At 49.1% G+C, this 21,674-nt stretch overlaps 1 protein-coding gene across 2 annotated transcripts in view; it reads right to left on the bottom strand.

Annotated features, from left to right (window-relative positions):
• Positions 1 to 21,674, bottom strand: part of DNMT3B (DNA methyltransferase 3 beta) — a 39,893-nt gene that overhangs the window by 5,519 nt on the left and 12,700 nt on the right. The window contains exons 3-20 of one of the 2 annotated variants that reach the window (XM_008070943.2): positions 21,246 to 21,393; positions 20,327 to 20,388; positions 17,055 to 17,156; positions 15,841 to 15,966; positions 15,000 to 15,221; positions 13,910 to 14,068; positions 10,508 to 10,615; positions 9,206 to 9,350; positions 8,711 to 8,770; positions 5,547 to 5,672; positions 5,380 to 5,424; positions 4,905 to 4,984; positions 4,501 to 4,613; positions 3,485 to 3,668; positions 2,907 to 2,991; positions 1,542 to 1,687; positions 1,202 to 1,292; positions 752 to 900 (exon numbers count right to left, since the gene is read on the bottom strand). In XM_008070943.2, the coding sequence (XP_008069134.1) occupies positions 752 to 900; positions 1,202 to 1,292; positions 1,542 to 1,687; positions 2,907 to 2,991; positions 3,485 to 3,668; positions 4,501 to 4,613; positions 4,905 to 4,984; positions 5,380 to 5,424; positions 5,547 to 5,672; positions 8,711 to 8,770; positions 9,206 to 9,350; positions 10,508 to 10,615; positions 13,910 to 14,068; positions 15,000 to 15,221; positions 15,841 to 15,966; positions 17,055 to 17,156; positions 20,327 to 20,388; positions 21,246 to 21,393 (2,151 nt within the window). Of the gene's footprint in view, positions 1 to 751; positions 901 to 1,201; positions 1,293 to 1,541; positions 1,688 to 2,906; positions 2,992 to 3,484; positions 3,669 to 4,500; positions 4,614 to 4,904; positions 4,985 to 5,379; positions 5,425 to 5,546; positions 5,673 to 8,710; positions 8,771 to 9,205; positions 9,351 to 10,507; positions 10,616 to 13,909; positions 14,069 to 14,999; positions 15,222 to 15,840; positions 15,967 to 17,054; positions 17,157 to 20,326; positions 20,389 to 21,245; positions 21,394 to 21,573; positions 21,604 to 21,674 lie in introns of those variants that run through there. The other variant, XM_008070944.2, reaches the window with a different exon arrangement.

The following is a 21,674-nucleotide window of genomic DNA, read 5'->3' as shown; positions in this document are numbered from 1 at the left end:
TATTAGGAGTTCAGGCATCAAGCAGAGCAGGCTTTGACTTGTGCAGGTAACAGGGTTGCCTCCTGGCTATGGAAGAGGCATGATCTTCCCAGTCAGCTGATAAAAAAGTTGCCATCAAGATACTGGCTCAATGACACAGCATATGCGTCAATGACGGGTACAGAGATCAGATCAGCCCTGCATATTGAAAGTATGCCAGATTATAGAATGTGCTAGACAGAGATGGTAAAAGCAGCTCAAAATCGCAAGCAAGCCCAGATCCTGGATTGGGAGGGCAGTGTGCACAACATGTGGCTAGTACCACCAGGCTGCCAGCCGGGTCCAGACAGGACAGAAGCAGCAGCTCTAAAACCTGAGACTGAACTTACGCTCTAAGACTTGGGGAAAATTTAAAAAGTTAAGTGTAAAAATAGTATTTGCAGTGGAGCTGGATGTATATCAAGCAGTGGAATACTGACTCCACGGTGATCCCAAAAAGCAGCAATTTTCATAACAAAAATCTCTGTAGAGTAAAAGCTGAGTCAAATCTCATGAGCATGCAACAGAAGCCGACGGTGGCCTATCATTTTTACTCCATGGGTTGGGGTGAGAGTAGAGATAAAATCCTTTTATCCACATCCTAAGATAACCCACTGCATCCCCTACTAGTCAGACCAAGAACTGGGAAATCACCCTATCATTAGCAAAAGCAAGGCTGTGACAAGATCTTCCCCATCCAGATTGTGACAATCAGGGTCCCAGGTCCCCTCACCTCCAGGAATCGAGAGATGTCCCTCTTGTCGCCGACCTTCATGGCTACGACATTCTCAAACATCCAGAAGAATGGCCGGTCATCACCCTCCTTGGGGCGTGAGTAATTCAGAAGATGATAGAATTCAAAGAAGAGCCGCCCAGTGCCCTCTACAGTCACAAAAGACACAAGGGTTTACTCAAAACCTCTGCCATTTCTGAGACCAACAGGTTCCTAATGCTCTCTTGACAGTGATGCTCATGCTAACTTTATGTCCCCTGAAGTCCTGTGGATGATTAAGCAAGAATGTGCAACACAGCACAGTATTTATTAGCATCCTTCCTTCTGTGGAGTTACAGCAGCACCAACACGCACTGGCCAGAAGCAACCATCTTTCCCTAATGCCACTCCACCCGGACAGCACTGAGGTGCTGCAGGCTCTCTGGGGACCACCAAAAAGATGATGCTCACCATACAGGCCTTTCCTGGCTGGGTTCACATTGGAGAGGTCGTTGCATGGACTTCCACCAATAACCAAGTCAAAAGGGCCCCACTCTTCAATCTGAGGGAGAAAAAGAGTCAGGCTCAGGGAAAGGCGGAGGTGTGGACATAGGAACAAAGAACCTAGCCTTCCAGAACTAGAATTAGAAGATCTAATGCTCATGATCCCTGGTATTTCAATCATTCTCAACTGCAGGGGCAACCACCTCCACTTAATGTGACCACAGGGCTCTTCCATGCAGGGTCGGGGGACATGCCACGGGAGCTAGTGGGGGAAGAGGAGGGAGAGCAGCAAAGGTCCAGCACTCACGTTTTTCTTAGTGATGTTCCGCACATCGTTCACGTACTTGATATTCCCCTCATGCTTCACAGTCCCAACAGCGATGGACTCCTCACACACTTCCGAGGCAACGTACTTCTCCACCTTTATGCCCAGTTCCTTGAGGACCAAGTACCCTGTGGGGCCAGGTAGACACGTGAGCACAAACTATGTGCCTGCAAAGCAGCTTATTCTACTGCTCCCTGCTCAGGGAAAATGAAGGTGTTGCTCACAACCACACCACAGGAGGCTAGGCTGTGTAGAGGGAAACCACAAGGAAAAAAGGGATCCAAACTGGAGAGAATGGCAGTTGTTACCCAATTGATTTCCAATATCTGCACATAACAAAAAATAAAATATAACAGCTATGATTCATTCCCTTTGAGCTGGAGGCAGAGGCTCACACCTGTAATCCCAGCATTTTGGGAAATGGAGGTGAGGGGATTGCCTGAGCTTAGGGGTTCCATCAAGACCAGCCTGGGAATCTAGGCAAGACCTCATTTATATAACAACAAAAGCCAGGCTCGGTGGCTCAGCCTGTAATCCCGCGCCTTTGGGAGGCTGAGGTGAGTGGATTGCCTGAGCCCGCGGGTTCAAGACCCGCCTGGGCAGCAAGACCTCATCTCTACAATAAATCAAAAAAAAAAAAAAAAAAAAAATCAGCCGGGTGTGGTAGCGCATGCCTGTAATTCTGGCTACTCGGAAGGCTGAAGCAAAAGGATTGCCAGAGCCCAGCAGGCGAGGCTGCAGTGGCCAGGAGCGGCCACTGCACTCCAGTCTGGGCGACCAAGTGAGACTCCAACTCAAAAGAAAAAAAAAAAAAAGGCTGGGTTCGGTGGTTCAGCCAATAATCCCAGCGCTTTGGGAGGCCAAGGTGAGTGGATTCTCTGAGTCAGCAGGTTTCAGACCCGTCGGGGCAACTTAGTGAGACCTCATTTCTACAATAAATAAAAAAAGTTAGCCCACCCCGGCAACATGGTGACACCTCATTTCTACAATAAATAAAAAAAATTAGCTGGATGTGGTGGCACACACCTGAGGTTCCAGCTACTTGGAAGGCTGAGGTAGGATAGCCTGAGCCCAGCAGGTCAAGGCTGCAGTGGCCATGAGCATGCCACTGCACTCCAGCCTGGGTGACAGTGAGACTCTAACTCAAAAAAGAAAAGAATTAGAGTGCCAAGAGAGTGAGAATAGAAAGATGGAGCCATTGGTTTTCTGAGAACAAGTATAACCCAGTAACCCTCCCAGGGATCTTTTCATGGCATTGATGTCATGTCAGACAGATGGACAAGGTCTTCAGACTCCCTGGCTACCAGTACCATGAGGAAGCAGGGCATGCCCAGGCACCCAACTCACCTGTCGCAATCCCATCAAACAGGGACAGGACTCGAATGGGCCGCCTTCGGGCTGCGGGAATGGCAGGATAAAGTTTGGGGACTTCCTGCCAGGTAAGTAAAGAGGTCACAGAGATGAAAGGGCAGAGAGAGGCCTTAATCTGAGGGAGAGAAGGGCTGACCCTCAGGGCATTCAGTACTGCCAAGGGAGCAGTTCTGGTGGGAATCCGTGAGAACACATGACATTGCAGCCTAAATTAGGCCCAGACACTCATGTTGATCCTTAGACATGAGCTCCAGATACACACATCACCCGAGAAGGCCTCCCTCTAAGAAGCAGTAAATTCCCTCCTGCTGTACCCTTCCCTCTTAGCTCTGCTAGTTCGGAAGTCAAGCATTTCTTCCCAGGCCCTTGAAGAGCCAGATACTTCGAGGCCAGTGGGAAAGGAATGAGTGCTCCAGCCTGAGAACTACATACAGGAGTTCTCAATTAACTCCATCTCTCAGGCTGTAAACCTCCACTTGTACATCGGAACTGACTTCTTGAGGTCCCATCACCCTATGCCCTGGGATCTGTGGAGACCAGAGCCTGTGGCTTACATATTCATGTCCCATGTCGCTGGTGAAGAAGGCCTGCAGGCGCATGGTCCAGTCCTTGCGGCGCCGCAGGACACCATGGCAGCGCTGTGGGAGACACATGTAGCAGCTCCAGGGCTCCTGAAGCTTGGCCTCGGCCGCGGTGCCCGTGCCCACCAGAACCTCCAGGCACTCGACACAGAAGCACCTGCACCCAGTGGCAGAGGAAAAGGAATGCTTTTGTCATCAGTCTATCTCCTGTGTCCCACACCCCTTCCCAGGGAGAAGGCAGTCCACGGCCTAGAGTCTTCTATGGCACCCAGTTGCTTATCCGTGTGGCCAGCAAGGCACAGCATAATGTGGGTTATAAAGCAAAATGCGGGTTACCTCTTTTTCTTGGATATTCCTTCCCCTTGAATACCCCCTTCCCCTTAATTCCAGTTACTCTGCACAGAAATGCTCTCCCACAAGTACCCGTTAATTTCATGGACCCTTTGAATTGCAGGCCAACTGACACCCCTCCAAATAGGAGGCCTTCCCTAATCCCCACTTCTCTCACAGATATGTCTCTATCAAGAGCCCTTGCCTGACCAAGCATCATGGCTCACACCTGTAATGTTAGCATTTGGGAGGCTGAGGCAAGAGAATTGCTGGAGCCCAGGAGTTTGAAACAAGACTAGGCAACATAGTAAAACCTCGTCTCTACAAAAATAAAAATTACCCAGGTGTGGTCGCATACACCTGCAGTCTCAGCTATTCAGGAAGCTGAGGCAGAAGGATTCCCCTGAGCTCAGAAGGTTGAGGCGGCAGTGAGCAATGCGTATGCCACTGAAGTCCATTTACCCTGGGCAACAAAGACCCAAGACAAAAAAAAAAGAAAAAAAGCCATTTCCCATGCACTAGTTCTTGTCCGTATAGCCCACCCATGCCTGGCATACCATGAAACACAGGAACTGCCTTCCAACTACAGGAAGCTACAGGGTATAACACCTGGAGGCTTGGGGCCCGCCCACATCTTTCCCACAGGGCCCAGTGCGCACCGGCAGCAGCTTGTGTTGCTGCAGAGAAGCAGCTCACGGCCCTCACAGCACACGGTACAGTAGGACTGATAGCCATCATCGTCGTACATGTAGAACAGCTCGAGAAACCGATCCTGGCAGCCAGAAAGACACACTCGTGAAACTGGAGACCTGGCCAGCCAGGACCCACTCACTCGTGGGCTGCAACCCTAGGACACTGCCCTAGAATGAGCTGGTGGTGTCTTGTTATCTTTCACAGGGACAAGTGCCTGTGGTCCGCATGCCACTGCCCTCTGCCATTGCCTCCTACCCAGAAAGGGTGGGAGGTATCTGCATCCCAAGAGGGCCTCATTAGTTTCTGCACCCAGGTGCTGTTTTCTGGGGAACGTGGGGATGTATGTAGAGAAAGGAGTAGAAGGTCTCACCTGGCATGTCTGGCAGAGGCCCCCCTCAAAGAGAGGGTGGAAGGACACAGGGTTTTTCCTACCACAGGACAAACAGCTATCTGTAAGACAGGGTTGGTTTGTTGCCATGTCATAATAGCATGTCACAGCTATATGACATATGCTATTATGACATAATAGCATATGTCATAATAGCAGCCAGGGCCTCTTGGTTCTTGAGTGTTTCTTCCACACCCACACCCTGCCCAAGAACCCTCCAAAGGTGGTGTTCACACTTCAGAGATGCAGAAAGGCATAAGGGGCAGAAGGGCTGCCCCCAGGACACTTGGCAGAACCCTAAGTCAGAGGACCTCCAGTAGAAGGACACGCTTGGAGACCTGAGGTCACAGCATAGAGCTCAGGGTTAACCCAAGCCGGATGGAAAACCCCAGGACTAGGCAGGCCTTGGGCCCTGGCCCAGGCTGCGAAGGGAGGACCGGAAGGGAGAGAATATTACCTTCCAGACTGTTCTTATTGTTGATGACATCGGAAGCCATTTGTTCTGTCAAGAAAAGAGGGAAAAAGTCAGAGGTGAGGTCAAGGGGCTTTATGATCAATTTAGCTACGCATCTTCACATCTGCCCACTCCTGTCCTGAGCATGGGCAGCAGGTTCCAAGAATCACCTCGGCTCTGATCTTCCTCCCCACGATCCTTGCCATTGTTATAGCAATTTGTCTTGAGGCGCTTGGGTGGGGGACAGTAGTCAGCGGTGGCTGAGTCATCAGCTGTGCGTTTTCGAGTCTTGTTCTCTGTGAAAGGTTAAGAAGACCAAAGTCACTGCTAGTACGAGGCTGGTGCAAAAAGCATGTAGGCCCAGGACAACACTGTGCTGGGTCTGGGTGTCAGATGCATCTAGGGTAGGACAGGGATCCACCCTGGGCATATGTGACCCCCCCCACTGTGCAACTAGAACATGAGCTCACGGGGCTTGGTGGTTCAGCCTGTAATCCCACGCCTTTGGGAGGCTGAGACGAGTGGATTGCCTGAGCCCGCAGGTTCGAGATCCGCCTGGGCAACTTGGCAACACCTCATCTCTACAATAAATCAAAAATTAGCCGGGCATGGTAGCGCGCGCCTGTAGTTCCAGCTACTTGGAAGGCTGAGGAGGCGGAAGGATCGCCGGAGCCCAGCAGGTGAGGCTGCAGGGAGCGGCCACTGCACTCCAGTTTGGGTGACAGAGTGAGACGCCAACTCAAAAAAAAAAAAGAACATGAGTTCATTCAAGCTCTTTCATCTAAGACGCATGAGGGACACATGTCTAAGAGGTTCTGAACAGCTACTGGAAGTAAGAGAGACATCCTTCTAGACTCAGCTAAAGAGCATCAGATAAAGCTCCAGTCACAGCTACAACATGCCCTGTCTTTCTGCCGTGCCCAATGTTGGAGTTGGAAGGCAGGGGTGAGACTACTGAGCACCTGACACACAACTAGGGAGAAACTTAATTTTACAACACCAAATGATTCCATTTACTTGTTCATTAGGGTTACCTTCAACCTGTCTTTTTTTTTTTTTTTTTTTTTTTTTTTTGTTAGAGTCCCAGTCTGTCACCCAGACTGGAGTGCAGTGGCCGGGACCTGCTGTGCTCCAGCGATCCTTCCGCCTCAGCCTTCCAAGTAGCTGGAACTACAGGTGTGTGCTACCACGCCCAGCTCATTTTTTGATTTATTGTAGGGATGAGGTCTCGCCCAGTTGCCCAGGCGGGTCTCGAACCCTCGGGCTCAGGTAATCCACTCACCTCAGCCTCCCAAAGGCGCGGATTACAGGCTGAGCCACCAAGCCCGGCTTATTCTTCTTTTTCATGTATTTTTTTGAGTCTCACTCTGTTACCGAGGCTGGAGTGATGTGGCACACTGCTTACGGCCACCACAGCCTCGACCTGCTGGACTCAGGTGATCCTTCTACCTGGGACTTCCTAGTAGTTGGAACCACAGGCACACGCCACCACGTCAGTTAATTTTTGCTGGGGCTGGTCTTGAATCCCTGAGCTCAGGCGATCCTCTTGCCTCTGCTTCCCAAAGTGCTGGAATATAGGTGAGAGGCACCACGCCTGGCCTGCTTTTTTTAATTTAAGTTTTGGCTGGACGTGGAGATTCAAGCCTTTAATCCCAGCACTTTAAGTATGCTGAGGTGAGAGATTACCTGAGCCCAGGGGTTTGAGACCAGCCTAGTCAAGTTGGCAAGACCTCATCTCTACAATAAATCAAAAAATTAGCTCTGTGTGGTAACGCATGCCTATATTTCCAGCTGCTTGGAAGGCTGAGGGAGAAGGATCACCAGAACCCAGCTGGTCAAGGTTGCAGTGGCTGGGAGCATGCCACTGCACTCCAGTCTGGGCAACAAAGTGAGACTCCTGCTCAAAAATAATAATTTTTTAAGTTTTATGAAATTAGTCAATTGTACTTAATAATCTACGTTGACATAGCTAAGACAGTTCAAATATTTTCACTGCAAATTTAGCATCAGAAGAACTGAAATGCAAGGACAGCTACAGTGGCTCACGCCTGTAATCCAGTACTTTAGGAGGCCAAGACAGGAGGATTGCTTGAGCCCAAGAGTTGCAGACCAGCCTGGGCAACATAATGAGACCACATCACTAAAAATAAAGAAACAAGATATAAAAAAAGAACTGGGCCGCGCTCGGTGGCTCAGCCTGTAATCCCGCACCTTTGGGAGTCCGCGGGTTTGAGACCCGCCTGGGCAACTTGGCGACACCTCATCTCTACAATAAGTCAAAAATTAGCCGGGTGTGGTACTGCGCGCCTGTAGTTACAGCTACTTGGAAGCCTGAGGCAGAATGATCGCCAGAGCCCAGCAGGACAAGGCAGCAGTGGCCGGGAGCGGCCACTGCACTCCAGTCTGGGCGACAGAGTGAGACTCCCAACTCAAAAAAAAAAAGCACTTAGCATGTGCTGTCAGATGTATAAAATAAACATGAGATGTAAACTCTTACCTAAATATGGAAATGTTAATGTGGATTTAAATAAAATTCATGAATAGTATTAATTTCTAGCTATTTTTTCTCTATAAGTTGGAGTCTCACTGTCGCCCAGACTGGAGTGCAGGGGCATGGCTTATGGCCACTGCAGCCCCGACCTGCTGGGCTCAGGCGATTCTTCTGCCTCAGCCTTCCAAATAGCTGGAACTACAGCACACATTACCATGCTCGGCTAATTTTTGATTTATTGTAGAAATGAGGTCTTGCCAAGTTGCCCAGGCTGGTCTCCAACCCATGGGCTCAGACAATCCTCTCACTTCAGCCTCCCAATGCTGAGCTACCACGCCCAGTGGATTAGTATTAATTTCACCTGCTCCTTTTTACTCGTTTGAAGGAGGCTATTAGAAAAATTTTCAGATATCCTGTGCCTTCCATAATTATACTCCATCTACGCCACCCAGCACGTCCTAATTATGTGCCTCCCATAATCCTACTCCATTTATAATGCCCAGCAAGTCCCATGGACATGGTTAAATCTGACTCTGCCCCTAGGAAAATCATACAGCCATTAAAAACCAGAAGAACCCTTTAGTGACAAATTGACATTTGACAATGATTCCATTAACATTAAGACAAAGGGAAAAGATGAACCCAATGTGTACAGAAAAGGATGTGCACTCGGCAGTGTTAACCCAGAGGGTGTTTGTGAGGGTGGGACGTGAAGAGAGGGTAGGGCAGGAGTTCAAGCTGACTTCAAGAAATTTGATTCTCTTCCAGTGACCACTGTGTATGTTAAGAAATCAAAAGAAAGTACACAGAAAACAGTGCAGTCAAAAAATGGGGAGGGAATACCGTATTTCCTGGATTCTAAGGTCCCTTTGCCTGCACGACGCACCTTCGACTTATTAACCACTTTTTGGGGAAAACAAAAAACAGAAAACATTACATTGAACGTATGGATTGTAAGTCACACCCTGGATTGCAGGTATTGGTCAAAATGTTAGGAAGTGGCTTATGGTTCTTTTTAAACACTTTCCAAGTTTTCTCCAATGAGCAGAGTTTAACTATTTTGTCCTTTGATTAAAAAGCTGTTAGTACTGAGAACAGATTCCATCCAAATTATAGGTACTTGACTTTGAGCAGGAATGTGACCAGGGAAGCCAGACATGGCTGACACAGCCTTCATATGTACCCTGGCCTGTCTGACCATAGACCTGTGGTTCCTAACATAAGAGGCAGGCTTCAAGGTTGCTGGAAAACTGTATGGGCTAAGCGAGAACAGGGTGGCTGAATCGCCAAGAGGCAGTGTTCCCCCAGCAGTGGGTGTACACAGGGACTCTTGCCCACCTGGTTGCGTGTTGTTGGGTTTGAGGCCTTCGATCCCAGTGGGCTTGAAGCCCCCATGGGCCCACTCCAACAAGGGTTTCAGCTGGTCCTCCATTGAGTCTCCAGGGCTGCCAGTGAAGGTCTTGCCAGCTCGCACCCTGGCTTTCTGCAAAGGCAGAGTCTGTGATGAGGGGAGGGTTCTTGCCAAGCTGCACCCAGGGACACACTGGCTGGGGCTTACAGTCCCTGTCTCATTGGGCCCCTTCATAACCAGACAGCTGTTCTGGGCAGGGAAAGAAAGAGCTAAGCAGGGAACAGGGTTTTCAAGGAGGCACCAAATCTGATCCCTTCCCCATAGGTAAGGTACATGGGCAGATCCCTCTCAGAGAGGGCACAGATGTACCAGCTGGCTCCCTCATGTTAGGCACTGAGGTGAGCCAACACTCTCTCATCCCCTCTGTGCCTTATCTCCATAAAGGAGATGGGGATGCTGCAAACAGTGGCTAATACCTACAAGCCCAGCACTTCAGGAGGCTGAGGTGAGACAACTGCCTGAGCCTGCAGGTTCAAGACCAGCCTGGGCAACTTGGTGAGACCTCATTTCTACAACGAATCAAAAAACTAGCTGGGTACGGTGGCACATGCCTGTAGTTCCAGCCACTTGGAAGGCTGAGGCAGAAGGATCACCTGAGCCCAGCAGGTGGAGGCTGCAGTGGCCATGAGCAAGCAGCATGCCACTACGCTCCAGCCTGGGTAACAGAGTGAGACTACAACTCAAAAAAAAAAAAAAGATGGGGACATTATCAAGTATCAGGTATTATCTCACAGCAATTAGCACAAAGCAGACTTTCTTAAATGCTGGACAAAGGCAGCTCCAGGACAGGGTGGAGTGATGAACAAAGTCTAATGGCTCACAGGGGCGAAATAACACAGTCCCACAGACAAGGGGTGGGGGAGTAGCTCGCCTCAGCTCTGTCCCAGTTTTGGCCTTGAACCCATCTACTCATGAGGAGACTTTGCATTCCCTGGTTATGTACATTCACTGACAAGAATCCTGCACCTGCTACTTACCAGTGCAGCCTTCCGATTAGGAGTTAACAGTACTGAGAGTCAACCGACAGAAGCTGGGAGGCCACAGTAGTATCAAATCCCCCCTACTCAGGCCTACCAGGCCAACAGCATGTAATGTTGGCATTCACTTCCTATCTCGCTGCCTGTTCCCACGAGCCACCTGTGACCATACTCCATCCTGAGCTAGCTTTCTGCAGGTCTCTTGCATCCCCCATCTCAGGGCTAGGGCCTCAATCCCAAATCTCATGGTACCTCCAGGGCCTGGTGCATGGCCTTCCTGTAGGACACGAGCTTATTAAAGGAGGTCAGGTTGAAGTGCTGACTGAACAACCCCAGAGCCACCAGTTTGTCTGCAGAGACCTAGGAGAGAAAGAAGTCATCAACGTTCACCTACACATGTGCCTCTCCCAGACTCTGTTAGCAGGGAAAAATTTCACACACTAAAGTGAGAGCCCAATCTTGGGGATAAAGTCCAGAGACATCAACTCAAAAGTGAAAGAAAGAAGCAGAAAATAGAAATGGCACCTCAAAAGTCCAGAAGCACCTATAGTTAGAAATGCAGGAAAGCAGGGTACTCTGAATACAACTAGAGGTACCTTGTGTTGACATCTTAGGACCAGGTGTTCCCGGTGCCCAGCCCTGCGGCTCAGTCCTAAAATTCTCCTTCCTGAGCATGAAGTCAACAATGACAACAGTTGACTCTTTAGCCTTTTAGCAAATGAATTCACTATGCGTTTAGAAACAATGATTGAGCCGGGCACAGTGGCTTATGCCTGCAATCCCAGCACTTTGGGAGGCTGAGGCAAGTGAATTGCCTGAGCCTGCATATTCAAAATAATAATAATAATTAGCTGGGTGTGGTCACGTGTGCCTGTAGTTCCAGTTACTTCAGTTACTTGCAAAGTTAAGGTGGAAGATCACCTGAGTCCAGCAGTGTGCCACTGCACTCCAGCCTGGGCAACACAGTGAGACTCCCTCCACCTCAAAAAACCCAAAGTTTGGCACTAGCATTTTTTGTTATTGTGCTAGATTTTAGTTCTTTGTACCATATATGAATAGTAGGAGAGATGAAACTGGGTGTTCGAAGTACTAATCAGAACTGAAGACATGGAATGTTCCACTCTCCACAGAAGGTGCACACGCATTTTTATGCCTTTAAGCTCTGACTTCCTGTGATGGGTGTGACCACCATTGGTGAGAAGAAACTGTGGCTCTGGCAGAGAGAAAAGTGCTCATAAGCAGCCACTGCTCCCAGTGGCCAACTGCCCCTGTGCAACACAAGCAGCATGTTTGGGCTACAGAGGCCCAGTTCAAGCCCCTGGCCAGGCCCCATATTGTCATTTCATCCCATAACAGCCTCACTGCATGTCATTAGCAGATCCTGTCTTGCAAATTGCAATTTATGTCTCACAGTGCAAATGCAATTGCAAACCACCTATCTTTCTTCATTTCACAGAAGTCATTGCCTGTGTCCCTGGAATTTGATGCTTCATGGTCAGCACAAGACACTTGTCCTTCTCCCTCTGCTGGTCAAAGAGAGTATTAGCATGCAGCATCTCTGCTACCATGGAGACGCCACACCCCAGCACTCTAGCCCCTGGGAAGGCCCACAGGAGATCAATTTATGTTGACTCCCAGGGAATTTACTGGATGGTTCTTTACTCCCGTGTTTGCCTCCACCCTGTCTGGCTTACTGTACTTCCAACAAGTATTGTGACCTAACCTTTCTCAGAGTAAAGGTGGGACACTAAGATGTAAACGCAGAAAAGGTATTCTGTCTTCACTCTTTCAATAAAAATCTTTGAAGACCTCAGAATGTGCATTCAGCAGGGTATAAGAATCCAGATTGACTAACTTATACTCAGCTGTCTTCCTTAACAAACCCCCATCTTCAAGAAAGATTTGGAATTAGTACCAATCACCAATAAGCCCTGATCAGGGTACAACAACTCTTGCCTGTAATCCCAGCACAAGGAAGGAATATGACCATGACAACACAGGAAGACCTCATCTATATTTAAAAAATAGTCAGGTACAAGTGGCTCATGCCTGTAATCCCAGTACTTTGGGAGGGAGAGGCAAGAGGAATGCCTGAGCTCAGGTGTTTGAGACCAGCCTGGGCAACCTGGCAAGACCTCATCTCTACGATAAATCAAAAACTTAGCCGGCCATGGTAGTGGCACATGCCTGTAGCTTCAGCTACTTGAAAGGTTGAGGTGGAAGGATCACCTGAGCTCAGCAGTTCGAGGCTGCAGTGCCTGTGAGCAGGCCAGTACACTAGAGGCTGAGTGACAGAGTGAGACTCTGAATCAAAAAAATAAAATATAAGCCAGGCTCAGTGGTTCAGCCTGTAATCCCAGCAACATGGGAGACTGAGGTGAGTGGATTGCCTGAGCCCGCGGGTTCGAGACCCACCTGAGCAACTTGGCAAGACCTCATCTGTACAATAAAAATCAAAAAATTCAGCCAGGCGTGGTAGCGCACGCCTGTAGTTCCAGCTACTTGCTTGGAAGGATCACCGTAGCCAAGCAGGTCAAGGCTGCAGTGGCCAGGAGCATGCCACTGCACTCCAGTCTGGGTGACAGAGTGAGACTCCAACTCAAAAAATTAATTAAATATAAAAAAATAAAATTCATCAACAAGGGTACCTGCATAATGAACATTTGTATATCTAAGCCGGAATTGTACCTCACATCTTTAAAAACAAAATTTAATTTAATTTAAAAAATCAATTATCCAGGCACGATTGAGCACACCTGTAGTCCCCTCTTACTTAGGAGGCTGAGGCTGGAGGCTTGCTTGCATCCAGGATTTGGAGGCAGTGGTAAGCCATGACTGTGCCACTAAACTCTAGCCTAGGAATTTTTTTTTTTTTTTGAGTTGGAGTCTTACTCTGTCACCCAGACTGGAGTGCAGTGACTGCTCCCAGCCACCGCAGCCTCAACCTGCTGGGCTCCGGTGATCCTTCCGTCTCAGCCTTCCAAGTAGCTGGAACTACAGGTGCGTGCTACCACGCCTGGCTAATTTTTTATTTATTGTAGAGATGAGGTCTCGCCAAGTTGCCCAGGCGGGTCTCGAACCTGTGGGCTCAGGCAATCCACTCACCTCAGCCTCCCAAAGTGCGGGATTACAGGCTGAACCACCCCTAGGAATTTAAAACAAACAAAAAGCTCTGAAATAAACAGCTCTGTAAGAAAAAACCTTGTCATAACTGCTACCAGGTGACTCTAAACCCATTTCTAGGCCACCCAGGCAGGCATGTCCTTCTCTCTCCAGGGCTAAACGGCACTTAGAGGCATCGGCTGTCCTTCCTGTGTCTTTCAGGCTTCTCCACCGAACACTCAGGGTGCTATTCCTGTGGCAACTCCTGATACCTCAAGTCACTCTGACACCACACTGGTAATTCTGCCCCCAGAAAAATAAATGCATAAATCAAAAACAAAAAAACCCAAGTAGCCATGGTTTCATAACTTTGTCCCCTGTGAGAGTAGGCTAAGCTGTCTCATAAGACCCCAATAATCTGTTTCAGCTAGTTAACAAGGGTGTTTCGTTCTTCCCTCCAGCCAGTGTGAGGGCAGCCTCCTCCATCTGCAGAAAGCAGTCACAGGACTCGGTTTTCAAGACAGTGGACACCTGGTCTTATTCTGCACTCACCTCAGAGAACTTGCCATCACCAAACCACTGGACCCACCGCATGCCGGGCATGGCCTGCCGCTTGGAGGTGACTTTCCAGGACACCACTATGGCAGGCCACCAGGAGAAGCCCTTGATCTTTCCCCACACGAGGTCCCCTAGTCCAAACTCCTTTCCATCCTGGAAGAAAAACCACAAGAATCCCAGGACCACAATCCCAGGATGGAGACAGACTGCCTGGGCCAAGTTCCTCCCACTGCATTCACCCTAAGAGTAATAAAAAGCTTGTGATATGCCCTGAAAACATGCGTGTCAATGAAGTCAGTATGAAGTATTCTGAAGTAAGGCACAAATCTGTACACCATATACGTTTGTCCATGAGTAAGGGGGTTCATGCAGCAATGCTTAAGTGAAACGTAAACCTCAATTGGTTTAACAAGCTGTGATCCAGACCACTGGATTCAGACATGAGCAAGAGGCAACTTTAGTTCTATAACTATTTAATGAAGCCGGGCTTGGTGGCTCAGCCTATAATGCCGCGCCTTGGAAGGCTGAGGTGAGTGGATTGCCTGAGCCCGTGGGTTCAAGACCCGCCTGGGCAACTTGGTGAGACTTCATCTCTACAATAAATCAAAAAATTAGCTGGGCGAGATAGAGCGCGCCTGTAATTCCAGCTACTTGAAAGGTTGAGGCGGAAGGATCACCGGAGCCCAGCAGGTCGAGGCTGCGGTGGCCAGGAGCGGCCATTGCACTCCAGTCTGGGCGACAGAGTGAGACTCCAACTCAAAAAAATAAAAAAACAAAAACTATTTAATGATAGGGACAGAATTGTGCAGTACATATGCAATCACAATACATATGCCTATGTATAAATAATGTTCAGAAAATTACACTATCAGGAGGTAAATTAACTCTGGTGCTGGACTTACTAGGTCTAATAGGACTATAGGTCTAAAAGGAGAATAAAGGAACATGTTGCACATGGAATATATTTAGCATACATTCAAATATTATGACAAAATGAAGATGGTTGTCGTCACCATAAGCTCCCAGCAGTGGGTGGTTAACAGCTGTCCCTTCCCTGTGTTCAGCAAGCCCTTCTCAGCAGTACCTGATACTCGGCAGTGTCTGCATCTCGAATCTCTACATCCACCTGGGGGGACTCCAAGCACTCCTGATGACCATCCTGCACTAGGCGGGAGTAGGGGGTACTGCTGCTCTGAGGTGTCACAACTGCATCATCCGTGTCATCGGTGAGGTCGATGGTGAGGTAAGGACTGGCAGGAGACAGCCAAGGTGTGCCTACTGAAGATGCTGCCCTCCGCCTCAGCGACTGTGGACAGAAGGATAATCATTTGGTAACAGCAAACCAGGTGGCTGACCGAAGACCAATCAATGGTGCCCCTAATTGCTTCCCAGGCAAGAATGAAGGCATCAGTCAAGGAGAGAAGAGATCACAGAGGCCGGTTTCCCAGGAACAAGCACCCCTTGAGTGGTGGGAGAAAGTCATTGTAATCATCTCAGCAGCAGAGAGAACACTGACAGGTAATGACGAGGGACTCCAATAGCCAAGCTCAGAGGGGAGTTCGCTGGCTTCTTGTAAGCATGTACTGTGAGTCCAGTCTCACGGCGGTGTTTCTGCACTAGGGTTGAAAAAGACACTAGGGAGAAAAGATAGTTCTGGAAGTTAGTGGTTCCCAGCTTGTCTCAAAGGTGGAACAAGAACCCAGGGAACTAGTAATTCTTCCATCCCTAGCAGAGTTCCATCCAAGATCAGGCCAGGAGAGACGCCAACAGGCTTAAGGGACGCTTTCCCAGGAAAACAAAGAAAAGCAAGATCCTGAAAAGCAAAAAAGTGTGAAGAAAGGACACAGTTATCCATCAGCCACCGTGAGAGAGGTACAGTTCCAGTTAGAGATGGGCAGGGGGATCTGGGCATCTGGGGAACCAACCCTGGTAGCCGGGAACTCCACAGGGTACTCATCCACGTGGCTGCGGCCCTGCCGGCCTCGGGTGGAACGTGGGGAGGGCCTGGGCCTCTCCTGCCTGGAAGTGCTGTTGGTGTTTCGGGTCCGGACCTGGAAGCAAGAGAGGATAAGCACCGGGCCTTAGAGACTCAAGGTATGGGACCTGGGGGAGGGCCAGGAGAGTGTGGTCTCGACTGGAAGTGAACAGGTGAATTAAGTGAGGACTATGGACTGAGCAATCCCAGGTCCTTGAATCGGGAGGGTGGGTGCTGGCTGGGCCATCTGACACCTCCAACAGATCCAGGTCCAGCTGTCACAGCAGGCAGTCTTGGCCAGCTAAAGCTGGGCCCTGCCAGTTGGGGCTGAGAAAAAAGAAGCATAATGCCAGCCGGGCTTGGTGGCTCAGCCTGTAAACCCGTGCCTTTGGGAGGCTGAGGTGAGTGGATTGCCTGAGCCTGTGAGTTCGAGACCCGCCTGGGCAGCGAGACCTCATCTCTACAATAAATCAAAAAATCAGCCGGGCGTGGTAGCGCATGCCTGTAAATCCGGCTACTGGGAAGGCTGAGGTGGAAGGATCGCCGGAGCCCAGCAAGTCGAGGCTGCAGTGGCCGGGAGCGGCCACTGCACTCCAGTCTGGGCGACAGAGAGAGACTCTAACTCAAAAAAAAAAAAAGAAGCATAATGCCAATTCCAGGGTTCTCTAGATGGCAGAGAAGTCCTTCGGCTCTATGTCCCTGCCAAAATGGCATGAACATGTGTTCAAATTCTGCATACAAGAGTCAATAGAACACGAAAGGGGTGTACACACCACGTGCTCGATGGTGACTTCCCCAACCGGCACTAGCTCTCAGTGTCAGTCCAGTCTCTACCTTGCTGGGTGGCCATGCACAATAACTGCCTTCTTATTTCTGGACCTCAGAACAAATTCACCCACAGAAGTGACAGATTACCATGTCAAATGGCAGCTAAGCCACCAACACTGCACCCTTGGGTACTTCTAAGAATGTTCCAAGAACTGCAAAGTCACTGTGTGAAAGAAAACCTTCCTATGACAGTCCATGAGGCGTGCTGTCATTCACCAATTTCCAAATGCTTGTTCACCTCTCTCTTCACTCATAGTGTCCCTAGGGGGCCTGAGATACTGTTGCTCTGCCACCAGGCAAAGGAGAAGTGCCCTTGCTCTGGGCGTAGGGACTTACAGCGGGGCTTTCCGACCGAGTCCTGGTTTCCCGGAAGAGCTTTGGCATCACTGGGGTGTCAGAGCCATCCCCATCTTCCCCGTCACCATCGCCTGTCAGATCCTTTATAAAGAAAACATGAAGAAACCTTAAATGTCATTAAAAAGTCACACAAACGACATACTTTTAGAGTCAATCGCATAGAAATTCATCAAAATACTGATCCAAGAGACATAAAAATATGTTCAACTATTTCCTTTTGTTCCAATAAGATTTTATGTAACAAGCCGGGCACAGTGGCTCACATCTGTAATTCCAACACTATGGGAGGCAGACGTGAGAGGATTGCCAGAGCCCAGGTTTGAGACCAGTCTGGGTAACTTGGCAAGACCTCGTCTCTACAACAGCAGCCTCCACAACTCAGATCAAGGATGCCGAGGCCGTGAGCACGCCACTGGCCTGGGTGAAGAGGGAGACTCCAACTTTAAAAAAAAGTTTTTATAACAGCTCACCAAGGATCACAAATTCAAGACAGGATGGAAAGAAAAACCCCAGCAGAATTAGCAAATCAAAGCAGTGAGGTGACTGCAGTATGTAAGCCCAGCATGCCTATGCCTGGCGGGAGAGCGCGTCTGTTACCACGATGCACAGCTCACGGCAGAAGACATGGCCACTCAGGGCGACACGCGACATAACACCAGGAAGCAATGCCACTAACCCTGCATCACGTCACGACGACCCCTCATGCAGGCCCCATGCCTCACACCGCAACTCAACATAAACCAAACACAAAAACTGAAGCAGTGAGCAGCTGGGAGGTCTGGCTTGAGTGCTAAGCACTTTTCACTTACCAATCATGTGGCCTCGAGTCCATTTCCCTCTCTTTAAAATTGGAATAACAGTACATCCCTCATAGCACATAGAACAGCACTTCCCTCGGGTTACAGCAAAAATCAAATAAAGCATACTTAGCCTAGTGCGAAGCACAACAGAAATACTCAGATTTCCTTCCTGTTACTGATAATCAAGAACCAGAAACTACAGAGCAGGGGCCAGAACACTGCTGTCAACTCCTCACCTGCCTCTCCCTCACCACACAGGCCCCCTGAGTGGGCTGCCACCACCAACAGAGTGAACGCCAATGATGGTTGTTCACTGTCCATGACTTCTATCTTTATCCATTCCCAGTACCTAACATTGGCTCTTTTGAGTAAAAAAGTGCCCAAAATTCTAAGATTAATTAAAAAACAAAATGCATAGGGCCAGGCGCATTGGCATATGCCTATAATCCCAGCACTTTGGGAGGCCGATGTTAGAGGATTGCCTGAGTCAATGGGTTCGAGACTAGCCTGGGCAAATTGGTGAGACCTCATCTCTACAGTAAAATAAAAAAATTAGCCAGGCGTGGTGGCGTGTGTCTATTAATTCAGCTATTTGGAAGGCTGAGGTGGATCGTCGGAGCCCAGCAGGTTGAGACTGCAGTGGCTGTGAGCGTGCCACTGCACTCCAGCCTGGGTGACAGAGTGAAACTACCACTCAAAAAAAAAAAAAAATACACAAATTAATTTTTAAAAATCTTTATTTGAAGAAAATGGAAAAATATAACTCTGGGGGGAAAAAAGCCAGTAGTTCATGCCTGTCATCCCAGCATTTTGGGAGGCCAAAGAGGGAGGATCACTTGAACCCAGGAATTCAAGGCTGCATGTAGTGAGTTAAAATCACATAACTGTACTCCAGCCTGGGTGACAGAGCAAAGCCCTGTTCTGAAAAACAAGAAAGGCTGCGCAGAGGCTCACATCTATAATCCCAGCACTTTGGGATGCCGAGGTTGAGAGGACTGTCTGAGCCCATAGGTTCGAGACCAGCCTGGGCAACTTGGCAACACCTCAACTCTACAATAAAAAAAAAAAAAGAAAAATCAAAAAATTAGCTGAAAACGTAATTGTACACCTAACCCTTAACTGTACCCCACAAAACTATAATAAAAATACTGATTATTAAAAAAAAAAAAAAAAATTAGCTGAGCTTGGTGGTGCATGCCTGTAGTTCCAGCTACTTGGATGGCTGAGGCAGAATGATCACCTGAACCCAGCAGGTGGGAGCTGTGGTGGCTGTGAATGTGCCACTGCCATCCAGCCTGGACAATAAGAGTGAGACTCTGACTCAAAAATAATAAAAATAATAAAAAAGCCCAGGCGTAGTGGCTGACACCTATACTCCCAGCACTTTGGAAGGCGGAGGCAAAGGATTGCCTAAGCTTAGAAGTTCAAGACAAGCCACAGCAACAAGGCAAGACCTCATTTCTACAATCAAAAAATTAGCTGGGCGTGGTGGCGCATGCCTGTGGTTCCAGTTACTTGGAAGGCTGAGGCAGAAGGATCATCTGAGCCCAGCAGGTGGAGGCTGCAGTGGCTGTTTAAGTGTGCCACTGCACTCCAGCCTGGGCGACAGAGTGAGACTTCAACTCAAAAAAAAAAACTTCAAGCGGGTTCGAGACCCACCTGGGCAATTTGGTGAGACTTCATCTCTACAATAAGTCAAAAAAAAAAAGCAAACTTCAAGCTCAAAAAAAAAAAAAAAGACTTCAAAAAAAAAAACAAAACTGGCTGGGTATGGTGGCTCAGCCTGTAATTGTTTGATTTACTGTAGAAATGAGGTCTCACCAAGTTGCCCAGGCTTATTTCGAATACCTGGGATTCAGGCAATCCTCTCACCTCCATCTCCCAAAGGGCTGGGATTACAGCCATGAGCCACTGTGTCCAGCCATCTTTTTAGGTCGTATAAGTACTTTACAGCTTGCCTTTAGTACAAGTAATTTGGTAATGCAGATTGCCAGCAGCACTACTCCTGCATTTGGGGTCATTAAGGGTTACTTGAACACAAGAACCAGTCTGACCACTGAGCTGTCTACTGACCGATTGGGTAGATGGACAGAGGACTCACGCCGCTGAGTGGAATAGAGCAGGATGATGTGAGAATCCCTCCCAAGTTAATTGCTTATTTCTAGAGTTTTCTATTTAAATTTCTGCAGACTGCAGTGGACCACAAGCAACCAAAACCATGAAAAGCACAGATAAGGGGGGACTATATTTGAAATTTATCAATGTAACTGAGCATTCAGATCAAAATAATCTTTAATATATGTAGAAAGCATCTAGTAAAACAAAACGTTTTGTAAAAAAAAACTTTAACTTAATTTGCAGATACCAATTTTTATGGGTCTGAGGCTGCCCATCTGATGAGAGCTAAGGGCATTACCCTTGAACCCTGAAAAAGGAGAAGAGACACAGTACCTGAGTGTAACTTAGCAGACTGGAGACTTCCCTTTTGGACAGCCGTGAGCTTGATCTGCGGCCTGTGAAGGAAAGAGGAGTCTGTGTTTGAGGAGGGGCAGGCGCCTGTCTGGGCAACACGCTTGCTGACAGGGCTGATCCCTGCAGTCTGGTATCTCCCCCAAAACTGATGCCATCTTCAGGGGTTAACTCTTAGCCCCTCGGCATCCCTAGTCCTCTGTTATCCACAGGGCAACAGAGCACAGGACCAGGCACATGTCAGGACCCAAAGCAGAACTCAAGGTACTCGTGAGGGTGGAATCAAATTCCTTCCAGAAGGGTACTACCCACCCGAGTGTCTAATTACATGAACAATTCAATTCGGTGTCTGTAGTGTCCAGCCACATTTCAAGTGCTCACTTGTAGCCACTGTCGTACGCAATACAGACACAATACCCTTGCAGAAAGTTGTTGGATGGCACAGCTGAGGATTGGACAGTACAGGGGTTTCCACTCAGCTGGGGTAGACTCCCAAGCGATCTGCTTTGGGAACTGCTATGGGTAAGGCAGAAAAAGAAGCAAGCCTCGTACCTCCCCCTCCCAACCCAGTCCCAGCCCAAGGGAAGGTGTCCTACTCTCCCTTGATGACCAAAGACTCCAGCCTATGCCAAGAACAGCCTGTCATGACCAAAGAGGACAGGGACCATTCACCTTTGGTGTCATTCACCCTTAGAGTTCCATGGGAATAGAGGCTATGGACAGACCTGACAAGTTGGCTCTGCCACCTTCTCACAGGAGCCATCTCTTTCCTTCCAGGGGGCAAGTTGCAGGGTGTTGGAAACCCTGTCCCCCAACGCCACCCCCCTTCAGCTTGCCAAGAGATCGTATCCCCCATGATCTGCTGCGACTGCCCACTGTGTCGGCATCTGAGCCCACCCACCTCTGATCTCCGGGGTGCGGATAGCCTCCAGGATCGGGGGCGAGTCGGAGGAGTGGTCGCTGCAGGCCCCGTTGACAATGAGAGAGTCTTCCCTCCCGCTGACGTCCTCCTCTCCATTGAGATGTCTGGTGTCTCCCTTCATTGTTTCCTGTGGGAGAAGCCAGAACAGACACAGGGTGGAAGAGGTACGAGGGTAGGATGCGCGCAAACTTCCCACCACCGGCTGTATATCCTTGGGCCAACAGAGGCACCTGGACCTACGCTCAGGGTGATATTCCTGCCCAGGTAGCCCACCCAAGTTGTCCCCCCCCATAGCCTGCCCCCTCACCAAACTCGGAGGCTCAGGACTTGGTTCCATGAGGCCAGGTGGCCCGAAAGCTCAGTCGCCAGCACCCAGGACAGAGAAGGCCGGGGCTAGGGTCTGAGGTT

Source organism: Carlito syrichta, unplaced genomic scaffold, assembly GCF_000164805.1.
Source record: "Carlito syrichta isolate Samal-C Ts95f unplaced genomic scaffold, Tarsius_syrichta-2.0.1 Scaffold314071, whole genome shotgun sequence".
NCBI classification, from domain to species: Eukaryota; Metazoa; Chordata; class Mammalia; order Primates; family Tarsiidae; genus Carlito; species Carlito syrichta.
This window is presented reverse-complemented; position numbering and strand designations above follow the sequence as displayed.